Source organism: Eubalaena glacialis, chromosome 3, assembly GCF_028564815.1.
Source record: "Eubalaena glacialis isolate mEubGla1 chromosome 3, mEubGla1.1.hap2.+ XY, whole genome shotgun sequence".
In the NCBI taxonomy this organism is placed as follows: Eukaryota; Metazoa; Chordata; class Mammalia; order Artiodactyla; family Balaenidae; genus Eubalaena; species Eubalaena glacialis.
This window is the reverse complement of record NC_083718.1, coordinates 119,468,220-119,489,069: the sequence shown is the minus strand read 5'-3', so window position 1 is coordinate 119,489,069 and position 20,850 is coordinate 119,468,220. Positions and strand designations below refer to the sequence as shown.

The following is a 20,850-nucleotide window of genomic DNA, read 5'->3' as shown; positions in this document are numbered from 1 at the left end:
CAAATGCAAAGGCAACAAAAGCAAAAAGAGACTACTGGGACTACATCAAACTAAATACTTCTGCACAGTAGAGAAAACAATCAACCAAGTGAAAAGACAACCTAAAGAATGGGAGAAAATATTTGCAAACCAAATACCTGACAGGGTTCAATATCTGAAATATATAAGGAACGCCTACAACCCAATAGCAAAAATCAAATAACACAATTAAACTAATTGGTAAAGGACTTGAACACATACTTCTGGAAATAAGATGTACAAATGGCCAAGAGGCACATGAAAAATTGTTCAACATCACTAATCATCAGGGAAATGAAAATCAAAGCCATAATGAGAGACCACCTCACACCTGTTAGGATGGCCATTATAAAACAAACAGAAAATAACAAGTATTGGCAAAGATGTAGAGAAATTTGAACCCTTGTGCACTGTTGGTGAGAATGTAAAATGGTACAGCCAGTACGAAAACAGTATGGCAGTTCCTCCAAAGATTAAAACAGAACTACCATATGATCCAGCCATCCCACTTCTGGATATTATACAGAAGAATTAAAAACAGGATTTCAAGAGATATCTGCACTACCATGTTCACACAGGCATCCCTTATTTTATTAAGCTTCACCTTATTGCACTTCACAGATACTGCATTTTTTACAAGTTGAAACTTTTTGGCAACCCTGTATTGTCAGATGATAGTTAGCATTTTTTACTAATAAAGTATTTTTTAATTGAGGTATGTACATTTTTTAGACATAATGCTATTGCATACTTAATAGACTACAGTATAGTATAAACATAACTTCTGTATGCATGGGAAACCAAAAAATTTGTGTGACTGGATTTGTTGTGATATTTGCTTTGTTGCAGTGGTGTGGAACTGCAACTGCAAAATCTCCAAGGTATGCCCATAGGTGGAAACAACCTTACTGTTCATTGACAGATGAGTGAATAAAGAAAATGTGGGATTTGGACTATTGGATAATGGACTATTATTATGCAGCCTTTAAAAAGAACAAAATTCTATTTTGTTTCACTGTGTAAATTTTGTGCACATCCTTTTGGGTGTATTGATAAATTAATATGCAAGTCATTTTTGGGGGGTCCAAATACTAGCTACAAATTTTCTATGCAGTAAACATGGTTTATATATAAACTGTAAATTTATCCAACTAATTTGCTGAAATAATTCCAATGAATTGGAACTGTTAGGACTAAGGATATCCCAAATTTATAGTTTTGAGTCCAAACTAGATTTTCCCTTACTATATAGGCAGGACCTCATCAATCTTGTCCCCCAGTGTTTACGTGGGTATGTTTCCTAAAACTGTACAAATGTTAAATTTCTAATCTTTGGTAATATGATATTACAAAAAAATTGCTTTTATTCTGTTATTGTTCAGCTCAGTCATCTTCATATATGCTTAATCCTTCCTAGTTACTTGTGCTATTTCATTTTCTTCTGTTTTTTTTTTTCTCCCATTCCTCTTGGTATATCGACATCTTCGTTACTGGTTTCTAAGAACTCATTTATGACTAAGGAAGTTAACCATATGTCATGCAATGCAAATGAAATACCATATTTTATTGCCATCAATTTACTATAGTGTTTTGTATTTCGGTTGTGTATTAAAATATAAACATGTTGTGCTTTTAAAAATAAAAAAATAAATAAAAAGAACGAAATTTTGACATAGGCTATAATATGGATGAACCCTGAAGTCCTTATGCTAAGTGAAATAAGCTAGTCCCAGAAAGACAAATATTGCATGATTCTACTTATATGAGGTATCTAAAGTAGTCAGACTCATAGAAGCAGAAAGAGAGTGATGGTTGCCAGTGGTTGGGGGAGGTAGAAATTGGAGTTGCTGTTAAATGGGTATAGAGTTTGAGTCATGCAAGATGAAAACATTCTAGAGATCTGCTGTGTAAAAATATGCATATAGTTAACAGTACTGTACTGTACACTTAAAATTTTGTTGAGAATAGATTTTATGTTGTATGTTTTTCACCACAATTTAAAAAAAACTTCCATGGGCTTATTAGCATTCAAGCTCCTCAACTTTATATTTAAGATCAGTCACAATCTACCTACTAACCTTTTTTTTTTTTTAAGTCAGGTAGGTTTATTTCCACACCTCCATCATTGTGTTGGTTTTGCACCTGTTGCATAAAATCTCTCATTCCTTCGTTCTACTTGGCCAAATCCAACTCATCCAACTCAAATCCCGATTTCTCTATGAAGTCTCTCAGAAAAATGGCCATACAAATTATTCTCTTCTCTGAGCTCCTTATCCATTTATTATGTGCTGCCTAGTTTACTTTTTAACTTTTCACATGTGGAAATCTCATGTTTCCAGTGGATTACAAGTTCCTAGTAGACAGAAGAGCATGTTTTAATCTTATTTCTAAGTAATTGCTTAACAAAGTCCATTGCCCGCTGTATAAACTCAATAAATATTTCTCAGCTGACTAAATGCTGCCTGGAAAATAAAATGGTTAAAATAAGAAATCTGTGAACAAAATCTTGATTTTGGAATGTGAATCTTCAGGGCTGGCTTGAGGTGATCTCAGAAAACTATTTAGGAATGCATTTTCCTCTTATTAAGTTAGTTCACCAGATCTATTATAACTAATATAACTAATCTGTTAGTTATACAGATAAACACATAACATATTTTAATAACTCAGTGTAAAAATTATTTCCATATATTCTGTAACATAACCTCACGAATAGGCTTTTTCTAAAAACCTACCAGGGATGTTATACAACAAACAAGAACAGCCTGCTTTACCATCCTTAATTCCATAACCAAAGTAACAACATAAACCATTATGGCAACAAATAAGTTATTCCTCTGTTTACTGGAGAACAGAGAATGTTTATTGGGTACTCACTTTCTGCAGTAAGCAGCAACGGATGTGGTTTTGCTAATGTTATGGGATGCTTGAAAACAGACTGCCAAACTGGGTAGCTCTCAAGAAGGCTTGTTGAAGTATGCTTTGTATCTATATACACATATACGTACACACACAATCCCACAATCAACAGAACCATAGTTAACATAAGTTTCCAATGTTAGTTTGAGGTTTTTAGTCAACTGGCAGAAAATGAGGAGAAAATAAAAGGCTTCTTTAGAGCTGTGCCAAATTGCTCTGGAAGGGTTTGCAAATAGTGTAACCATGTATTCCAAACAGAGTGCACATGATTTTTTTGATGACCATCTTGTATAACCTAAACAGAACTTTAATAATTTATATTGTCCCCACTTTCTAAAGAAGACATATATACGAAAATAAAGGAAGTTTTAAGATGCTTCCATGACATAGTGTATACAACTAAAGAAACACATCATGCAAATAGGGTCAGTATGTTTGGCTCTACTTTTCCCTTCTGTTTCTAGAAACAATTTTGAGGCAAATAGGAAGGATGAAAAAGAGAGACAAAAACAGACCCTTCCCAACCTATAACACATAAAATAATATTCGTCTTCCTTTAAAATTTTCTGGTTCTTTTGATTAAATCATCTAGGATATTATATTAAAATTCAGTCATGTGTAGAAAAACAATTAGTCTCATATGTTGGTGCTGATGAGGCTACAAGCTCATGTTTATTGAAAAACTTTAGACAAAGCAATCTAAAAAGTAACTACTACCCACTGGAAATTCAACCATTAATATTCATTAAAATGTCTGGCTTTCAGATCTTTTGTTCCACTTTTATATTGTAATTTTAAGACCAAAGGAAGTAATGAGAAGGAAGTATTAAAGATTACTATTATAATACTATTCAAAAGGTCAACTGCCTTTCTTCAGTTCTCTGACATTGTTCTTAACAAAAATTTAATAGAAACAAAATTTACAAACTGAAGAGGATTTACAAAGCTATCTTGTGTTCTTCACCTAGTATGATATGCATACTTTAAAACATAAAGTTAGGGGGTGGAGTGCAAGATGGGGTAGGAATTAAGAGGTACAAACTATTATGTATAAAATTAAAAAGTGTTACATTAAAAGGATCAAACACCATGATCAAGGGGGATTTGTCCCAGGGATGCAAGGATTTTTCAATATCTGCAAATCAATCAGTGTGATACAACACATCAACAAACTGAAAACCCAAATGATCATCTCAATAGATGCAGAAAAAGCTTTTGACAAAATTCAACACCCATTTATGATAAGAACTCTCCAGAAAGTGGGCATACAGGGAACATACCAACAACATAATAAAGGCCATATACGACAAACCTACAGCTAACATCATACTCAATGGTGAAAAACTGAAAGCATTTCCTCTAAGATCAGGAACAAGACAAGGATATCCACTCTCGCCACTTTTATTCAACATAGTTTTGGAAGTCCTAGCCATGGAAATCAGAGAAGAAGAAATAAAGGGAATCCACATTGGAAAAGAAGTAAAACTGTCACTGTTTGTAGATGACATGATATTACACACAGAAAATCCTAAAGATGCTACCAGAAAACTACTAGAGCTCATCAATGAATCTGGTAAAGTTGCAGGACACAAAATTAATACACAGCAATCTGTTGCATTTCTATACAGTAACAATGAAAGATCAGAAGGAGAAATGAAAGAAACAATCCCATTTACCATCGCATGAAAAAGAATAAAATACCTAGGAATACACCTACCTAAGGAGGCAAAAGACCTGTACTCTGAGAACTATAAGACACTGATAAAAGAAATTGAAGATGACACAAACATTTGGAAAGATATATCCTGTTCTTGGATTGGAAGAATTGACATTGTCAAAATGACTACACTACCCAAGGCAATATACAGATTCAGTGCAATCTCTATCAAATTACACATGGCAGTTTTCACAGAACTAGAACAAATATCTTAAATTTTACAGGGAGACACAAAAGACACTGAATAGCCAAAGCAATCTTGAGAAAGAAAAACGGAGGAGGTGGAATCACACTCCTTGACTTCGGACTATACTACAAAGATAAAATCACCAAAACAGTGTGGTACTGGCACAAAAACAGAAATATAGATCAATGGAACAGGATAGGAAGCCCAGAAATCCCATGCACCTATGGTAAATTAATCTATGACAAAGGAAGGAAGACTACACATGGGGAAAAGACAGTCTCTTCAATAAGTGGTGCTGGAAAAAATGGACAGATACATGTAAAAAAAAATGAAATTAGAACATTCTCTAACACTATACGCAAAAATAAACTCAAAATGGATTAAAGACCTAAATGTAAGATCGGATACTATAAAACTCTTAGAGGAAAACATGGGCAGAATACTCTTTGACATAAATCACAGCAATATCTTTTTGATCCATATCCTAGAGTAATGGAAATAAAAACAAAAATAAACAAATGTGACATAATTAAACTCAAAAGCTTTTGCACAGCAAAGGAAACCATAAACAAAACCAAAGACAACCCACAGAAGGGAGAAAATATTTGCAAATGATGTGACTGACAAGAGATTAATCTCCAAAATTTACAAACAGCTCATGAAGCACAATATCAAAAAAGCAAACAACTGAATCAAAAAATGGGCAAAAAATCTAAATAAACATTTCTCCAAAGAAGACATACAGATGGCCAAGAGGTGCATGAAAAGATGCTCAACATCACTAATCATTAGAGAAATGCAAATCAAAACTACAATGAGATATCACCTCATACCAGTCAGAATGGCCATCATCAAAAAGTCTACAAACAATAAATGCTGGAGAGGGTGTGGAGAAAAGGGAACCCTCCTACACTGCTGGTGGGAATGTACATTGGTACAGCCACTGTGGAGAACAGTATGGAGGTTCCTTAAGAACTTAAAAATAAAGTTACCATATGATCCAGCAATCCCACCCTTGGGCATATATCCATGGTTTGAAAGGATACACGCACCCCAGTGTTCACTGCAGTGCTGTTCACAATAGCCAAGACATGGAAGCATCCTAAATGTCCATCAAAAGATGAATGGATAAAGAAGATGTCGTACATATACACAATGGAATATTACTCAGCCATTAAAAAAGAATGAAATAACGCCATTTGCAGCAACATGGAAGGACTTGGAGATTATCATACTAAGTGAAGTAAGTCAGACAGAGAAAGAAAAATATCATATGATATCGCTTATATGTGGAATATTAAAAAAAAGGATACAAATGCACTTATTTACAAAACAGAAACAGACTCACAGACTTAGAGAATGAACTTATGGTTACCAGGGGGGAAAAGTGTGAAGGAGGGATAGATTGGGAGTTTGGGATTGACATGTACACACTGCTATATTTAAAATAGATAACCAACAAGGACCTACTGTATAGCACAGGGAATGCTGATCAATACTCTGTAACAACCTAAATGGGAAAAGAATTTGAAAAACAATAGATACATGTATGTGTATAACTGAATCACTTTGCTGTACACCTGAAACTAACACAACATTGTTAATCATCTATACTCCAATATAAAATAAAAATTTTTTTTAATTTTTAGAAAATTGTGAATCACCATGTTGTACACCTGTAACTTATATAATATTGTATATCAGCTATACTTCAATAAAATTTTTTTAAAGTTAGGAAACCATACAGAAGAAAAAAAAATTAAGTTCAATTATCACTTTCTCTTGAAGTAATTCCCAATTTCCTAAGGCAGAATCTGTTGCTCAATTATCTAGGCTCTCATAGCCCTTCACCAACTCTTTTATATAGTACGTCTTACAATACTTTGTGATTTTTTTTTTCTCCAACCTCTCTCTGAACTGTAATCTCATCAAGGGGAGGGACCATAGTTCAGAAATCTTTATCATCCCACATTTAGTACTTGGCTTAAAACACACAAGAAACTCAATAAATGTTAAATGAATGAATTACTGAATGAATGGAAAAATGAATGTGTTTATATATGCATCAAGTTCAAGTTCCTAAGTATACAGCAGGTAAGGGGCTAAATTCCATATGAGAAATTCTCAACTCAATTCTCTATATTACCTCTCTCTCTCAATCCCCGTTCACGCTACTATTTCTACTTTGGGATTTGGTTTACTACTAGATATTGATTATTTCTGTCTCGACGTCAACCAGATACCGCAAGCAAAATATACCCAGAATCAAATTTCTTGTCTTCCCCATCTTCCAAACCTGCTCCTCCTTCTGAGTTCCTTAGTTAAGTCAATGACATCAGTAACCCAAGTCATAGTCCCAGTTTTATCTTTGACTTCTCTTTCTCCCATCACCTTCCTTTAATCAGTTACCAAGTTGTATTGTTTCTATTTCTGAATTAGCTTTAGAATAGTCATTCAATCAATCATCCACTCAGCCAATATCTATTATGTTCCTATTATGTGCTATGGATATTATCATGGTTATTGTGATATGTATAAAACCAATTAGTGTCTTTCTCAAAAAGCTTATAGTCTAATAGAGAGACAAGCAAATCAGTAGTTATACGAAGATAAGTGCTTGATAGATTTTTTTAGGAATACAGAGAAGAGACATCTCAATTAGATTTGAGAGGAACAGGAAAAGCTTCCTGGACAATGTAGCATGTGATGTGTAGGTGTTAGCTAGATAAGTAGGGCACAGATCCAGATAAAAAAAAAACAGCATGCAGGAAGCTGTGAGATTTGAACAAGTATGGCATGGTTTGGTACTCTAAATAGTCTACCTGGAGTAACGCTTTTGGAAGAGCAATGGGAGATGTGACTAGGTGACAACAGAGTTAGAGAGAGAGAGTAGGTCATAAAGAACCTTGTGTAAAAAGTAAAGAATTATAATTCTTAACCTGGAAGCTATGGAGATACTGAAGAATTTAAGTACAAGAATGACATGATGAAATCTATACTTTACAAACATTATTACATCAGTAGTTTGGATGTAGATTTGAAGAAATGTCAGAATGGTGGCAAGAAGAACAATTAGAGGGCTATTACACTAATTCTGGTGAAGAATAAATAGGGCCTAAACTAAAACATTGGCAGTGAAAATGGTTTCAAGGGCAAAGATAGGAAATTTTGAGTCAAAGGAGAGATCAGGATAAAGGTGATAACTGATGGCATGAGGTCATTCAGGAGTCAGGAGAGGGTCTGATACAAAACATATGTGAAACTTGAATACTGGGGAGGGGGAGGAATACCTTTTCTGTGGAGACAGAAAGGGAGGGGGAAATACGGCTGAATATGTACAGGGAGAGTTGTTAGGTGGCCAGTACTGTTTTCAGATAACACACAGGATGCCCAGTTAGATTTGAATTTCACATAAAGAATGAATAACTTTATGAGCACATGGAAATGAACATAATGTTTGCAATTAAAAGACTTACTTTACTTCAGGTACAGTAAAAACATGCCTGAACCTTTAAAACGTATTCCAAGACTATGAATAAGGTTCTATAAAAGTTGTAGTATGCTTTATGATACAGAGATTTATCATTTACTTATCAAAAATCATATTCTTTCAGTGACTTGCTTCAATGTGCTTTGTATGCATACATTACAGAGATGAAATCTCAGATTCTTCCATATATTTCAAAAAGAACTAGGTAATAATATTTTGTTGATGATCATGAAAATGACTCTGCAGTAGCTATTATGAACTGTTAAACTTGGAATATTAATGCCTCCCACTCATGATTATTTTAATGAGGTAATCCATAAATTCTCCATCAGGCTATAATTCTCTTTATAGTACTTATTTATAAGGGTGTGTTTCTACAAAATATTTTTGGAAATTAAATCATTTTCTTCTCAAAAAAAAAAAAAAAAGAATGAATAACTTTTAGTACAAATGTGTTCCAAATACTGCACCTTCATCCTCTCACAAGTTTCCTTTTCCTGAATGCCATATATCTTACTTGTCTGTCTCCAAATTCCGACTCATTCATCATGTCAGCTCAAGTGCTACCTTCTCTACAAAGTGTAATCTGAGTCCCCTAACCCTATACTCACACAGTATCACATATTATATGTTATTCACATGGTTATTATAAAGGATTTCCTGCATATATTTCTCTAGATTGTAAGTTTCTTGAAAGTAGGGAGCAGGACTTTTCATCTTTGTAGCCCTAGGGTCTAGCACAATGGCTGTCACATAAGAGGCAGCCAGTAAGTATTTGTTGATTGAATGAATGTTCTGTTTCACTTTAGATCTTTATAACTTCTTTCCTAGCTTTTTCTAGCTCATCTCTTTGCCTTCATTTTTTCTCTTGTTAAACCATCCTCCATGCTGACATAAGAGGTATCTTTTTTAAAACATAAATCACCTAGGACACTTTACTACTTAAAAATCTTTGATTACTCCATGATGCCCATGGTAGAAGTAGAAACTCTTCAACATGGTCTTAAACCTTCCCCACAATTTAATCCCCAAACTAAGTGGTTAAGAGCTCAGACTTTGAAATCATGTCTGGTTTAGAATCCTGATTAAGTCACCTGATAGTTATGTGACTGTGAGGGAATAACTTAACTATCTATAAAATGGGGATAAAATCTACCTCATAAAGCTGTGTGAAGATTAAATGAGATATTTGTAAAACATTTACTACAGTACTGTAGTACTTGACACTATAATACACTAACAAATATAGCTATATTAATATCCTTTCCAGCTTCATCCCCTAACACTTCCTCTCTACTCACACTAATAACTTCCACAGCAGCTGTACTTCATAACCTGCCAGTTCTCCAAACTTCAGGCTATTTCATTGTTCTGTGTCTATTCACAATACTTTATTTGTTTACAATGCTCATGCTATGTCAGCCTGCTTGGCAAAGCTTGGTATTTAAAGGTTTTCTATGGATAATTTCTAGTATACATACACAACAACAGTAAAGGAAGTTGGAAATGATTAGGTTTCTACAGGTAGTTTGTGCTATGTATAAATTCCAGAACACCATAGGCTTTCTTTTATTTTAATCAGTGGATATTTAATAGGCCCTAAAGGGTTTTAGTGGTCAGAAAACTCTCATCCATTTAGTGTAGGCTATAGCTTTTTGGGTTTTTAAATTTTTTTCCTCTTATAAGAAATCATTTTTTCAGTTATTTATGTGCTTTGCAAATACTGTCACCCTAATCTAAGTCTAGACCAAACCAGGAAAATCATTTTCAATGACCTGAACCCAAGAGGCTGTATAAACACACTCCTACTAAACAAATGATACCAAAAGAACAACCAGACACGCAAACCACTTCCTGATTATCTCAAAACAAGCTGTACAAGGTTTTTTAAATGCACTGAATCAGCTCAAAAATATCCAGAAATGTTCTGATATTTCTAAAATATTTTTTTACCCATTCATTGAGATTTGACATTAGAAAACTATAGATACCATACTTTTTTCTTCTTCTGTTTTTCTTTTTCTTTTTTTTCCTTACCTTTGATCCTTCAGGGCCATTTTGTCCAGGAATCCCAATATCTCCAGGAAAACCCTAGGGAACATAAAAATATAGAGAGTTTATTCCATAGCAAATTACTTTAAATCTATTAAGCATATAAAAATTCCCTTTGCCTTTCTTTGATGTCCAATAAAAATGATTTATTCTCCTCAAAACTTCAATATTAAAGATTAATCATTAGGCAGTTGTCTGACATTGGAATACGAAACTTACTAAGTATACTAAAACAGAGCTTACTTCATCAGTTATTCATGAACAATCCGCAGACCCAAAGAAAATTCTCTAATCCAGTCTAAGAGATTTTTGAAATCTTATTCAAAATCATTCACAACTTGAAAAAAAGGCAAAAAAATATGTGACGGGTCTTTCCAGTGTCATATGGGACACAGAGCCACCCAAGGATTAGGGGAATGTACTTTGTTAGACTCACTGTTTATTAACTAACTATATGCTAATTCTTCTGTTTGGTGAAAAAAACAATAACCCCAAAGGTTATATAGCTTAACATACAGGATACTAATCAGTTTTGTATCGAACTCAACTATCTTATTCTAACATTCCCATATTCAATTGTCTATAAATAGCTCAATGTTCTTTGAATTTGTATTAACATCTTACTGGTTCCATCATTAATTAACAAATTGAATAAAATCTTTAACCCATGTTTATTTCATATTTGCCTGAAAATCATAATTTTACCTTTTTGGAAATTATACTTTAGCAGTCTAAAACAGTTTTCTCAAGAAATAGAAATGGACCAAAGTGTCAAAAAAATCTGTGCTGAGAAAAGGCCAACAGTGTTGCTCCAAAATGGTTAGATCGATATTCTTACTGAAATAATACATTAGAATGAAATTCATCATGATCAGTTTCAATATTGATAATAAGCTAATAATTATAGTTTTCCTTGTATTTTGTCACAGATAAGCTGTTTCAGTGTTTCCTTCTGACATGGACAAAGGAATAAAAAGTAGGACAAGTACAAGAATCATATCTTTAAAAGTAAAGAAGGCTGATATTAAGTATGAATGTCAGCTAGAAAAGACAGTTCATTGGAGGGGTAAATATTATGGTAATTAAAATGCCAACAAGTAAGATGGAATAGCAAGGTTGATTCTGGAAAACTCATCTTGGGAAAAAAAGAAAAAATCAACAGTAAGTGATACCAACTTATCCAGTCTGGATTAGGACAGAAATGACTCCAATTTAAAACTTGGATTCTGTGGAGAAAAATATTACTTGTGGTCGTTTCTGGCAAGAGAAAAGGCAGTGGTAACAGAAAGACTGGACACAGGATCAGATTTCTGGAAGTTCTGGAACAGAATATGTTTAATACAGACATGCTGATGGCTTTTCTAACTAAAGGAAATCAGGTTCATCTATACCTTCTCTGCCTTGAGTAATTTTCCCTTATCTTTCTTCACCTGGAACACTTAAGTTTTAAATAGGAGATTAAATAATATATTACTTGCAAATCTTTCTTTGACCTCCAATACCCTGAGTTAGGACCCTTCTAAGACTCACACCATCCTAGGGTCCTACAAGTTTACTTGATAGTGTTTTGGCTTGTATTGTTTTCCTCATCAGATTGTAAATTCCCTAAGGGCAGCTTTATCTCTTATTAACCACCATATTCCCAGAAACTAGTACAACACCTGGCACATAGTAAATGCTAAAAAAATTGATTTTTTTGGTTCTTGAATAATGATTTGTTTCTTTTGACAATAAAAAGGGACAACATGGCTGTTGGCTACTTTTGGCCCCTCAGTACCAGTTTACAACCACTGGTTCACAGCATCCTCATGGATAAATTCATAATTCCTGTCCATTCTCCAGCTGAGCCTGGAACACCTTGTCATACTAGAAAGCAAGCTGTAAAAGGTATCAAACCTGGAGTCACGTTAAAAGAACTCTGGGAGCTTGAAGAGGATCTCACCAGCCAGAAATGGGACATTTCTGAAGTTCATATGAACTTCAGTAAGGACAAAAATTGCAATGGATTGCAACAGGTCAAATACGATTAAATTCAGAAGTTCAAAATGATACAACAACAAAAAATTATTCACATTTAGCAGATGAAAGAGAGCCAACTCATTATTTCCAAAACTGGTAAACAAAGGTGAAGAATCAAGCATTTATTCCACCTTTTCTATACATACCATAACACAACTAACCAAATAGTAGATTAGGGGATGAATTCCAGCCAATAAATGAAAAAGAAATGAAAGAACAAGAATATCTCCATTTTGCAATCCCCTAAATGATCTAATGTATGTAGGGAGTTGAGGAATCACAACTGTTAACATCACAGAATGATGATAGACATTTTGTGCTTCCTGATGAAAGAACACAATATCACCCGTAGTCTTGCCAAAAACAAACAAGCGAAACTGACCTTGGCTAGGCCTCTATATGTGGCTACCAATTTGCAGGAAATACAGAGGAGGGAGAAACATGCTTAACTACACCATGAGACTATAATCAGCAAAATCCAGGCTGTGGGAATCTCTACAGGTTAAATGACTGGGGATCTTCAACAATTAAATTATAAAGTGGGGAAAAGGCAATGGAAGGAGAACTTGTAGACTGAAAGACACAAGAGTAAAACAAACAAGACTAAGCTACAGTTTTAAAAGATGTACACCTGAGTGATAAACCATAAAAGAAAAAGGAGGAACTGCTTACTTTTTGGAGGAGAGATAGGCTTGTGGCTGGGCTGGGATCCATAAAAGTTTCTGGGGATAACTGGCAGTTCTATTCCTGACCTGTGTGGTAGTTATAAGAGTGTTTGTCTTATAACTGTTTGTGATATACATTTGTTTTATATAGTTTTTAGTGTCTGCTTTATTTTCAATAAACAGTAAGAAAAAAGTTATGAGGTGACTTCTGGATAAACATGAACTATTGAGTATATATGCATGAATATCTGCTCCTTCTTAATCATTAAAATTATAGTAAAGGAATATTTAAAAGACAAAAAGTACCAAAGACTAGGCAATAAGAGACAAAAGATGTCAGCAAATCTGTTCTTATATTATAGCCATGTAAGTTGAATATTTTAAAATTAAAACTTTATTTAAAAGTTCAGAAGCACATCAGTATAGTTATTAAAAGGAGGAAAAAAATCTCCTCAAATAGGATACCTTTGAAACTTGGCCAGAGAATATATTTTTTTAAATAAACTGTTTTTTTAAAATTGGGGTATAGTTGCTTTACAATGTTGTGTTAGTTTCTGCTTCACAATGAAGTGCATCAGCTACATGTATACATATATCTCCTCCCTCTTGGACCTCCCTCCCACCCTCCACCCACAGTCCCACCCCTCTAGGTCACCACAGAGCACCAAGCTGAGCTCCCTGTGCTATACAGCAGGTTCCCACTAGCTATCCGTTTTACACATGGCAGTGGACCTAGAGTCTGTCATAAAGGGTGAAGTAAGTCAGAAAGAGAAAAACAAATATCGTATATTAACACAGATATGTGGAATTTAGAAAAAATGGTACAGATGAACCTATTTGCAGGGCAGGAATAGAGACCCAGATGTAGAGAACGGACGTGTGGACACAGTGGGGGGTGGGATGAATTGGGAGACTGGGATTGATGTATGTGCACTGCCATGTATAAAACAGATAGCTAGTGGGAATATTTTTTTTATTTAAAAAATTCCATACCTGGGTTATCACCAAGTAAAGATCTTACCTTTTAAATAATAAATTTAAAATATAAAAATCAGAGTTAACTGGGTCAACTGAATTTTAATGATAACCTATGTCTATAAAATAAAATTTTTTAACTCTCTAATTCATTGTTGAAAATGTAAATCAAATGACAGGACGTGGCCATCCTTGCCAAGTAGCAAAATTTCAAAGAGCTCAGAGATTGAAAGATTTAAAAATACACCATTCAGAGTCTATAACTTTCATTAGAAAACTACATTGGCATGAAACTATACAGAAAAAAAATTTAAAACAAAAATCTGATAAAATGCTTTAATTACTTTTTTTTCATCTAAAATACTTTAGTAAACACTGAAAAGTCAAAATGGTTTCTCCCACAATGTGCTTCACTATCTAAGTTGTCACATCACAACTGAAAATATAACACCTTAGTGAGGAAAAGGATGAGCAGTCTGACTTGCGGTGTTTGTTTTAAAAATTGAGATATAATTGACATAAAACATATTAGTTTCAGGTGTAAAACACCTGTATATATATAGAGAGAAAGAAATGATCACCACAATAAATCTAGTTAACGTCCATCACCATGCTTAGTTGTAATTTTGTGTGTGTGTGATGATAACTTTTAAGATCTGCTCTCTTAGAAACTTTCAAATGTACAATACAGTGTTATTAACTATGTCACCATGCTGTGCATTACCTCCCCATGACTTATTTGTAACTGGAAGTCTGCACCTTTGACCCCTTTTACCCACTTCACCCACCTTCCCCACCTGACCCCTGCCTCCTGCAACCACCAATCTGTTCTCTGTATCTATGAGGTTTGTTTGTGTTTGTTTTTGTTTGGATTCTACATAAAAGTGAGCTCACATAGCATTTGTCTTTCTCTGTCTTATTTCACTTAGCATAATGCCTTCATGGTGCATCCAGGTTATTACAAATGGTAGGATTTCCTTTCCTTAAGGCTGAATAATACTTAGATTCTTTTTTGCTATTGAGTTGTATGAGTTCTTTATATATTCTGTATATTAACCCCTTATCAGATACGTAATTTGCAAATATTTTCTCCCATTTGATAGTCTGCTTTTTCACTTTGTTGATGGTTTCCTTTGCTATGCAGGACCTTTTTAGTTTGATGTAGTCCTACTTGTTTATTTTAGCTTATGTTGCCTGTGTTTTTGGTGTCAAATCCAAAAAAATCGTCACCAAGACCGATGTCGAGGAGCTTTCTGCCTATGTTGTCTTCTATGAGTTTTATGGTTTCAGGTATTACGTTCAAGCTTTTAATCCATTTTGAGTTATTTTTTGTGTATAGTGTAAGATAGGGGGTCAAGTTTCATTTTTTTGCATGTGGCTGTCCAATATTCCCAAACCATTATTAAAGAGACTGACCTTTCCATCACTGTATATTCTTGGCTCCTCTGTCATAGATCAACTGACCACATGTGGATGGGTTTATTTCCGGTCATTTTTTCCTTTCTCTTCTGTTCCAGTAATCTATGTGTCTGTTTTTATGGCAATATCATACTGTTTTGATTACTAGAGCTTTGTAATATAGTTTGAAACTAGGAAGTGCGATGCCTCCAGCTTTGTTCTTCTTTCTCACGGTTGCTTTGGCTATTTGGGGTCATTTGTGGTTCCATATGAATTTTAGGATCGTTTGTTCCATTTTTGTGAAAAATGCCATTGGAGTTGTGGTAGGGATTGCACTGAATCTGTAGATTGCTTTGGGTAGTATGGACATTTTAACAATATTAATTCTTCCAATCCATGAACATGGAATATCTTTCCATTTATTTGTGTCTCCTTCAACTTCTTTCATCAATGTCTTACAGTTCTCAACATACAGGTTTTTCACCCCCTTGGTTAAATTTATTCCTAAGGGTTTTGTTTTTTTTTTGATGCAATTATAAATGGGGTTGTTTTCTTAAGTTCTCTTTCTGATAGTTCATTATTAGTGTATAGAAACAACTGATTTTTTTTGTATATTGATTTTGTATCTTGCATGTGGTGCCTTCTTAATAGAAATAGTTTAATCACCAATTTTTATCAAGAAGCAGAAAACTCAAGTAGCTTTAAAAATAATAAGTAAAAATGTGTCTTCTATTTTTGGACTGCTAACATTTGTTTACTGCACTGAGAAGAGTGATTCAGTATCCTTTCCAGTAAAAACATTTTATTATTCTCTAATCACTAAAGGCTGAGTCTAGTTCACATGCATTTTTAAAGCAAAACCTGGGAACGAAAGCACTAGCAGATTCCATTAGTTTCCTAAGAAATCATAAAACTAAAATATTGTCATTCTTATTCTGGCAGCTGTCAGAAGTCTGGAAGCTAGAGGCTCCTAACAGAATAAATATGTGATGCTCTATGGTATACATTGAGCACATTAGTACTTCTTTAATAGGAATGGTAAGTCTGTTTTATTTTGAAATATATAGTCCTTCCGGTTAAAAAAATAGTTAAAAAATGGTAAACGGATAAATAATCCACAAATAAATAAATCCAATGAATAAACTAATTATGGTATATTGGTAAGATGTAACAACCTGGATGAATCTCAAATGCATTATGCTAAGTAAAAGAAGCCAGACCAAAAAAGAGTATATACTATATGAGTTCATTTACATAAAACTTTAGAAAAATGCAAATTAATCTAAAGTGACAAAAAGCAGATCGGTGGTAACCTGGGAAGGGTGGGGGCAGAAAAACAAAATGAGGGATTACAAAAAATGAACAAGTGTTGAGTTTGACAAATACCTTTTATATCTTGATCTTGGTGATGGTTTCACAGGTTATACGTACATGAAAAATTATGAAATTATACAATTTAAAATATACAGCTTATTATAATATACCTCAATTATACCTGTACAAAACTATACAAAAATAAGTTAATTGGTATTGGGTGTTTTAGATAATCATTTGTTTTTTGGTAGGCAACAGTTTGTAATGATTTGAAGACCATTAGAGAGAAAGTAGAATTTATTCATTGAACTTGGCCCCAGATGAAATCAGTGAAGTTCAGAGTTTGTACTATTTTGGAGGTAATAGCACGTTCAATTATAATAGGTTAAAAATAAAGTACATATTTGGGGAAATTTAAGTTTTTCTGATATTTTATAATATAGCTTTAAATACTGTTATTATAGATAAGAGTGACATTTAGGTCATTTAACTATCATGAAAAATTTCAAGTTTTTTCATTGATTTTTATATACACTGTGCATTAAATACACAAGAACACAATATGGTTTGGCTTAAATTTATTTTCTGAGTAGTTTATAAGTCTGAACAAAGTAGAGATGAATATATTCCTTTGAAAAATAGTCATATTGAGAAAAGATAAAACTAATAAACCATTTAAGATAGGGCAACATAAAAATTATGAATTCCTAAAGGGCAAAGTTATGCAAAGCCTCGTCTGGTGCTCGGCATACAGTACATTCAACAAACATTTGATGGCCTGAATTGATGAACAACTTAAAAACAAATTCTATTTGAATAATTATATTTTCAATTACGCAATTTCAAAAGTTACCCTTTGTCTGAAAAAGCAAACAACTCCACCCCAACAAAAAATAACCAACTAGTATAGCTTCTATAGATAGGATTGAAATTTTTCATATGCAAACAAGAATGAATGCATCCAGAGGGAGAGAGGTTCTGTAAGGAGAGAATTTAGTTTGAGACATGGATCCAAAAAACAATCATAAGATTTTGTTCTTTAGCATTTGTGGAAGTACATGCCATGTCGGGAATATACTGAGTCCAAGTAGGAAAGTAATAAAAGAAGATTTAAATGACCTTTTCTGAGTGAGAATAATCTATCCAAAAGTTAATGCCAAAAAAATATTTGAAAGGACAAAATAATAAATTCACTTTCCCAGTAAACTATAGAAACTAAACTTTAGCACAGGGCAGTGTGCAACTGCAAATTAAGGAACTGTTCTGTCTTCTGAAAAAACCACAAATAGAAAATATGAGCTTCTGGAAAAATAAATGCAGAATAAATAATTCATCTAAGTATCTGGCTCACTTTCATTCTCTTTTGCTGTTTTAGGTCTAAAAAGCCATCAAAACCAGATTTTTTTCATTATGATACTGTTAAAAATCTTTGCAAATGATTATCGCTATTTATATATTTTCCCTTTTGTAATTCTATATATTTAAGCAGTAAATATATGACAGCTGAACTCTAAATTCCGTTTATATGTAACATTCTAAAAACTCAGAGAAAATCCACAAAGACAATAAAATCCTTTATGACATAGCATATTCTCTCTTCTAAATAAAACTTTGCTTAAATAGTATTCACAGTATATTTGAAGTCACTCAAAAAAACCTACAAAGTCAATTGCAAAGCCTACTTTCATTCTACTGAAATCTACAGAAAATTACTAAACTTATAATTTTAAAATAATTTATTTTGATCATTATTTGATACTTAAGTTTGGATAACCTATAGTGACAAAAAGCAGATCAGTAGTAGACTGAGGAAGGGAGGAACATGAAGGACAGAAAGGAAAGGTTACAAAGGTAAACAAAGAAATTTTGGGGTTTGATGGATGAGTTCACTATTTTGATTTCAGTGATTGTTTCACAAGTTAAACGTATGTCTAAAATTATCAAATTGTACAATTTAAATATAGGCAGTTTTGTTATATGTAAATTATACTTCAATAAAACTGTAAAGCAAAAAGGTAATTGGTATTGGATGTTTTAGATAACCACTTGCTTTTTGGTAGACAATAGCTTGCAACCATGTAAAGAACCTTAGAAAACTTGTCCCCAGATAAAAATCAGTGAAACTCATATTTCAAAATGTTTTGGAGATAATAACATGACTGTGATTTGATACTTACCTTTAGATAAATATCATTTTAGGTACTCACTGTCTATATACGTGACTCATTTAGAATTCTTATGAGCATCTTTAAGAATATCTAGTCATTCCTTCAACACGTAGTTACCATGTGTCAGGCATTGTTCTTGGTACTGAACATATACTAGAGAATGAAGATATTCCCTGGTTTCATAGAATGTATGATATATTCCAGAGACTCTTTACCTCAGATTCTCCTCATTTCGGTGTGTGTAAGTTTGTGGCAGGGAGTGGGAAGTTGGGTGATTTAAAAAGCTGATTTATATTGTTATGAGGAACTGTCATGTATCAATCGCCTACGTTTGGTTTAAATACACAACTATGGGCCTGGGCCACTCTATATTGTTTCTCATTCTCTCGTTTTCCAAATGGAATGAATAGTGTGGCTATCTTGTTTTCTTTCTAAAATCATATACTGATTAGTTGAGATGTAGACCTGTATCTGGGCCTCACTGAGAATGCACCTTACCCAAAGAACCTGGCCTTGGAGCTGTAAGCAATAATTGACCAATACATTGGGTTATCTTTCTTTGGAGAAGGGAGAGTGTATTTTCAGCTGTGTGGGTAGTCACATGCACTATGTTACCAAAGGCATTTTAAAACCTGTGTAAGTGGGAAGAAGGGTATATACAGATATTGGGCACCAAAAATGTGAAATGTAGAGGGCATTTCTTTTTATCTGCTCACCATCTCTTTGGGGAACTACTCTCTTCCCCAGTTTGCAGTGCATGTACTTCTGGTCCCCATCCCAGTTTTTAGGGGTACAGGATCACCTATACCCCTAGGTGATCCAAATCCTGCCAATTACAGTATTCTTGTTTCATGGCTGTTGTGATTGACTTAAAGATGACCATGTAATCCCAGTCAGATTGGCTGGAGCCTACCTTAGAATTTCTGCTGGAGCTATACAGAAAGAAGAGTGCTTTCTTTTTGCTAAGATTGCTAACTCTTAGAGCAATATAAGCCTAGAGTTGCCAAGAGCCACCTGTTCCACAATGTTTGTGAATGAAGCCAACAGAGATAAGTAAGGCTAGAAGATGAGAGTAATTTGATTATATTCATCCAGCTCCTGTATCTAGCTAAACCTCTAGGCACATGCACTGCTGGACTTCCTGACTACATTAGCCAGTCCTGAGTTTTTGGCTGAAAACTGTTTGAGTTAGGTTTCTGTCATTTTTAATGGAAACAGACTTGACTAAAACACTGAACTGTCTGCAGTTCTCTAAATACACCCAGCTTCCTCATATATCTGTTCTGGAATGCTCTTGCCCTCTGCTTGCATTTGGTAAGTCCCTAGTACGTCTTCATCTTTGATCAAGCAACCATGCTTCTCAGAAGTCTTTCTTAACTCCCCCCACCCCCGAGGTTCCTTCATCATACAATTTGTTACCAACTCAAATGTATCATGATCTGTGAAGCCTTTCATAGTTCCTCTTAGTCAAAATCAGTAGCTTGTTCCTTTATATTCCTACAGAACTCTGTTAACATGGCTGTTTAGTACTTATTGCACTATATTATAATTATGGATGTGTTTATTCCATACAATGTGAGCTCATGGAGGAAAATGAATGTATCTTACTCATCTTTATACCTCCAACATTTACCTTAACATGTTGCTGGAGACAGTTCTCCATGGTCTCTTGAATTTCTGCACATTACACAAATGAGGTACTTACCATTTCTCATACCAGTCTCTTTTCAGGGAATTTTGTATAGTAAACATAGAGATAGTGTCTCCCCCTATAGCAAAAGGCAGGAACACTTACTGTCCATATAATAATGTCTTTTTCTGGAACCCATTATTTTTTATAGCTGTCCATTATAAAAGATTCAGCTTCCCTAAGCTCCAAGTTCTTCTTATGAAATGCAACCCACTGTATATGCAAAGGTCATCCAGCT

At 34.0% G+C, this 20,850-nt stretch overlaps 1 protein-coding gene across 4 annotated transcripts in view; it reads right to left on the bottom strand.

Annotated features, from left to right (window-relative positions):
• The window catches only part of COL24A1 (collagen type XXIV alpha 1 chain), a 395,517-nt gene that overhangs the window by 231,875 nt on the left and 142,792 nt on the right, over positions 1 to 20,850 (bottom strand). For all 4 annotated transcript variants that reach the window (XM_061183940.1, XM_061183941.1, XM_061183942.1 and 1 more), the window contains exon 21: positions 10,369 to 10,422. In XM_061183940.1, coding sequence (XP_061039923.1) covers positions 10,369 to 10,422 — 54 coding nt within the window. The remainder of the gene's footprint in view (positions 1 to 10,368; positions 10,423 to 20,850) is intronic.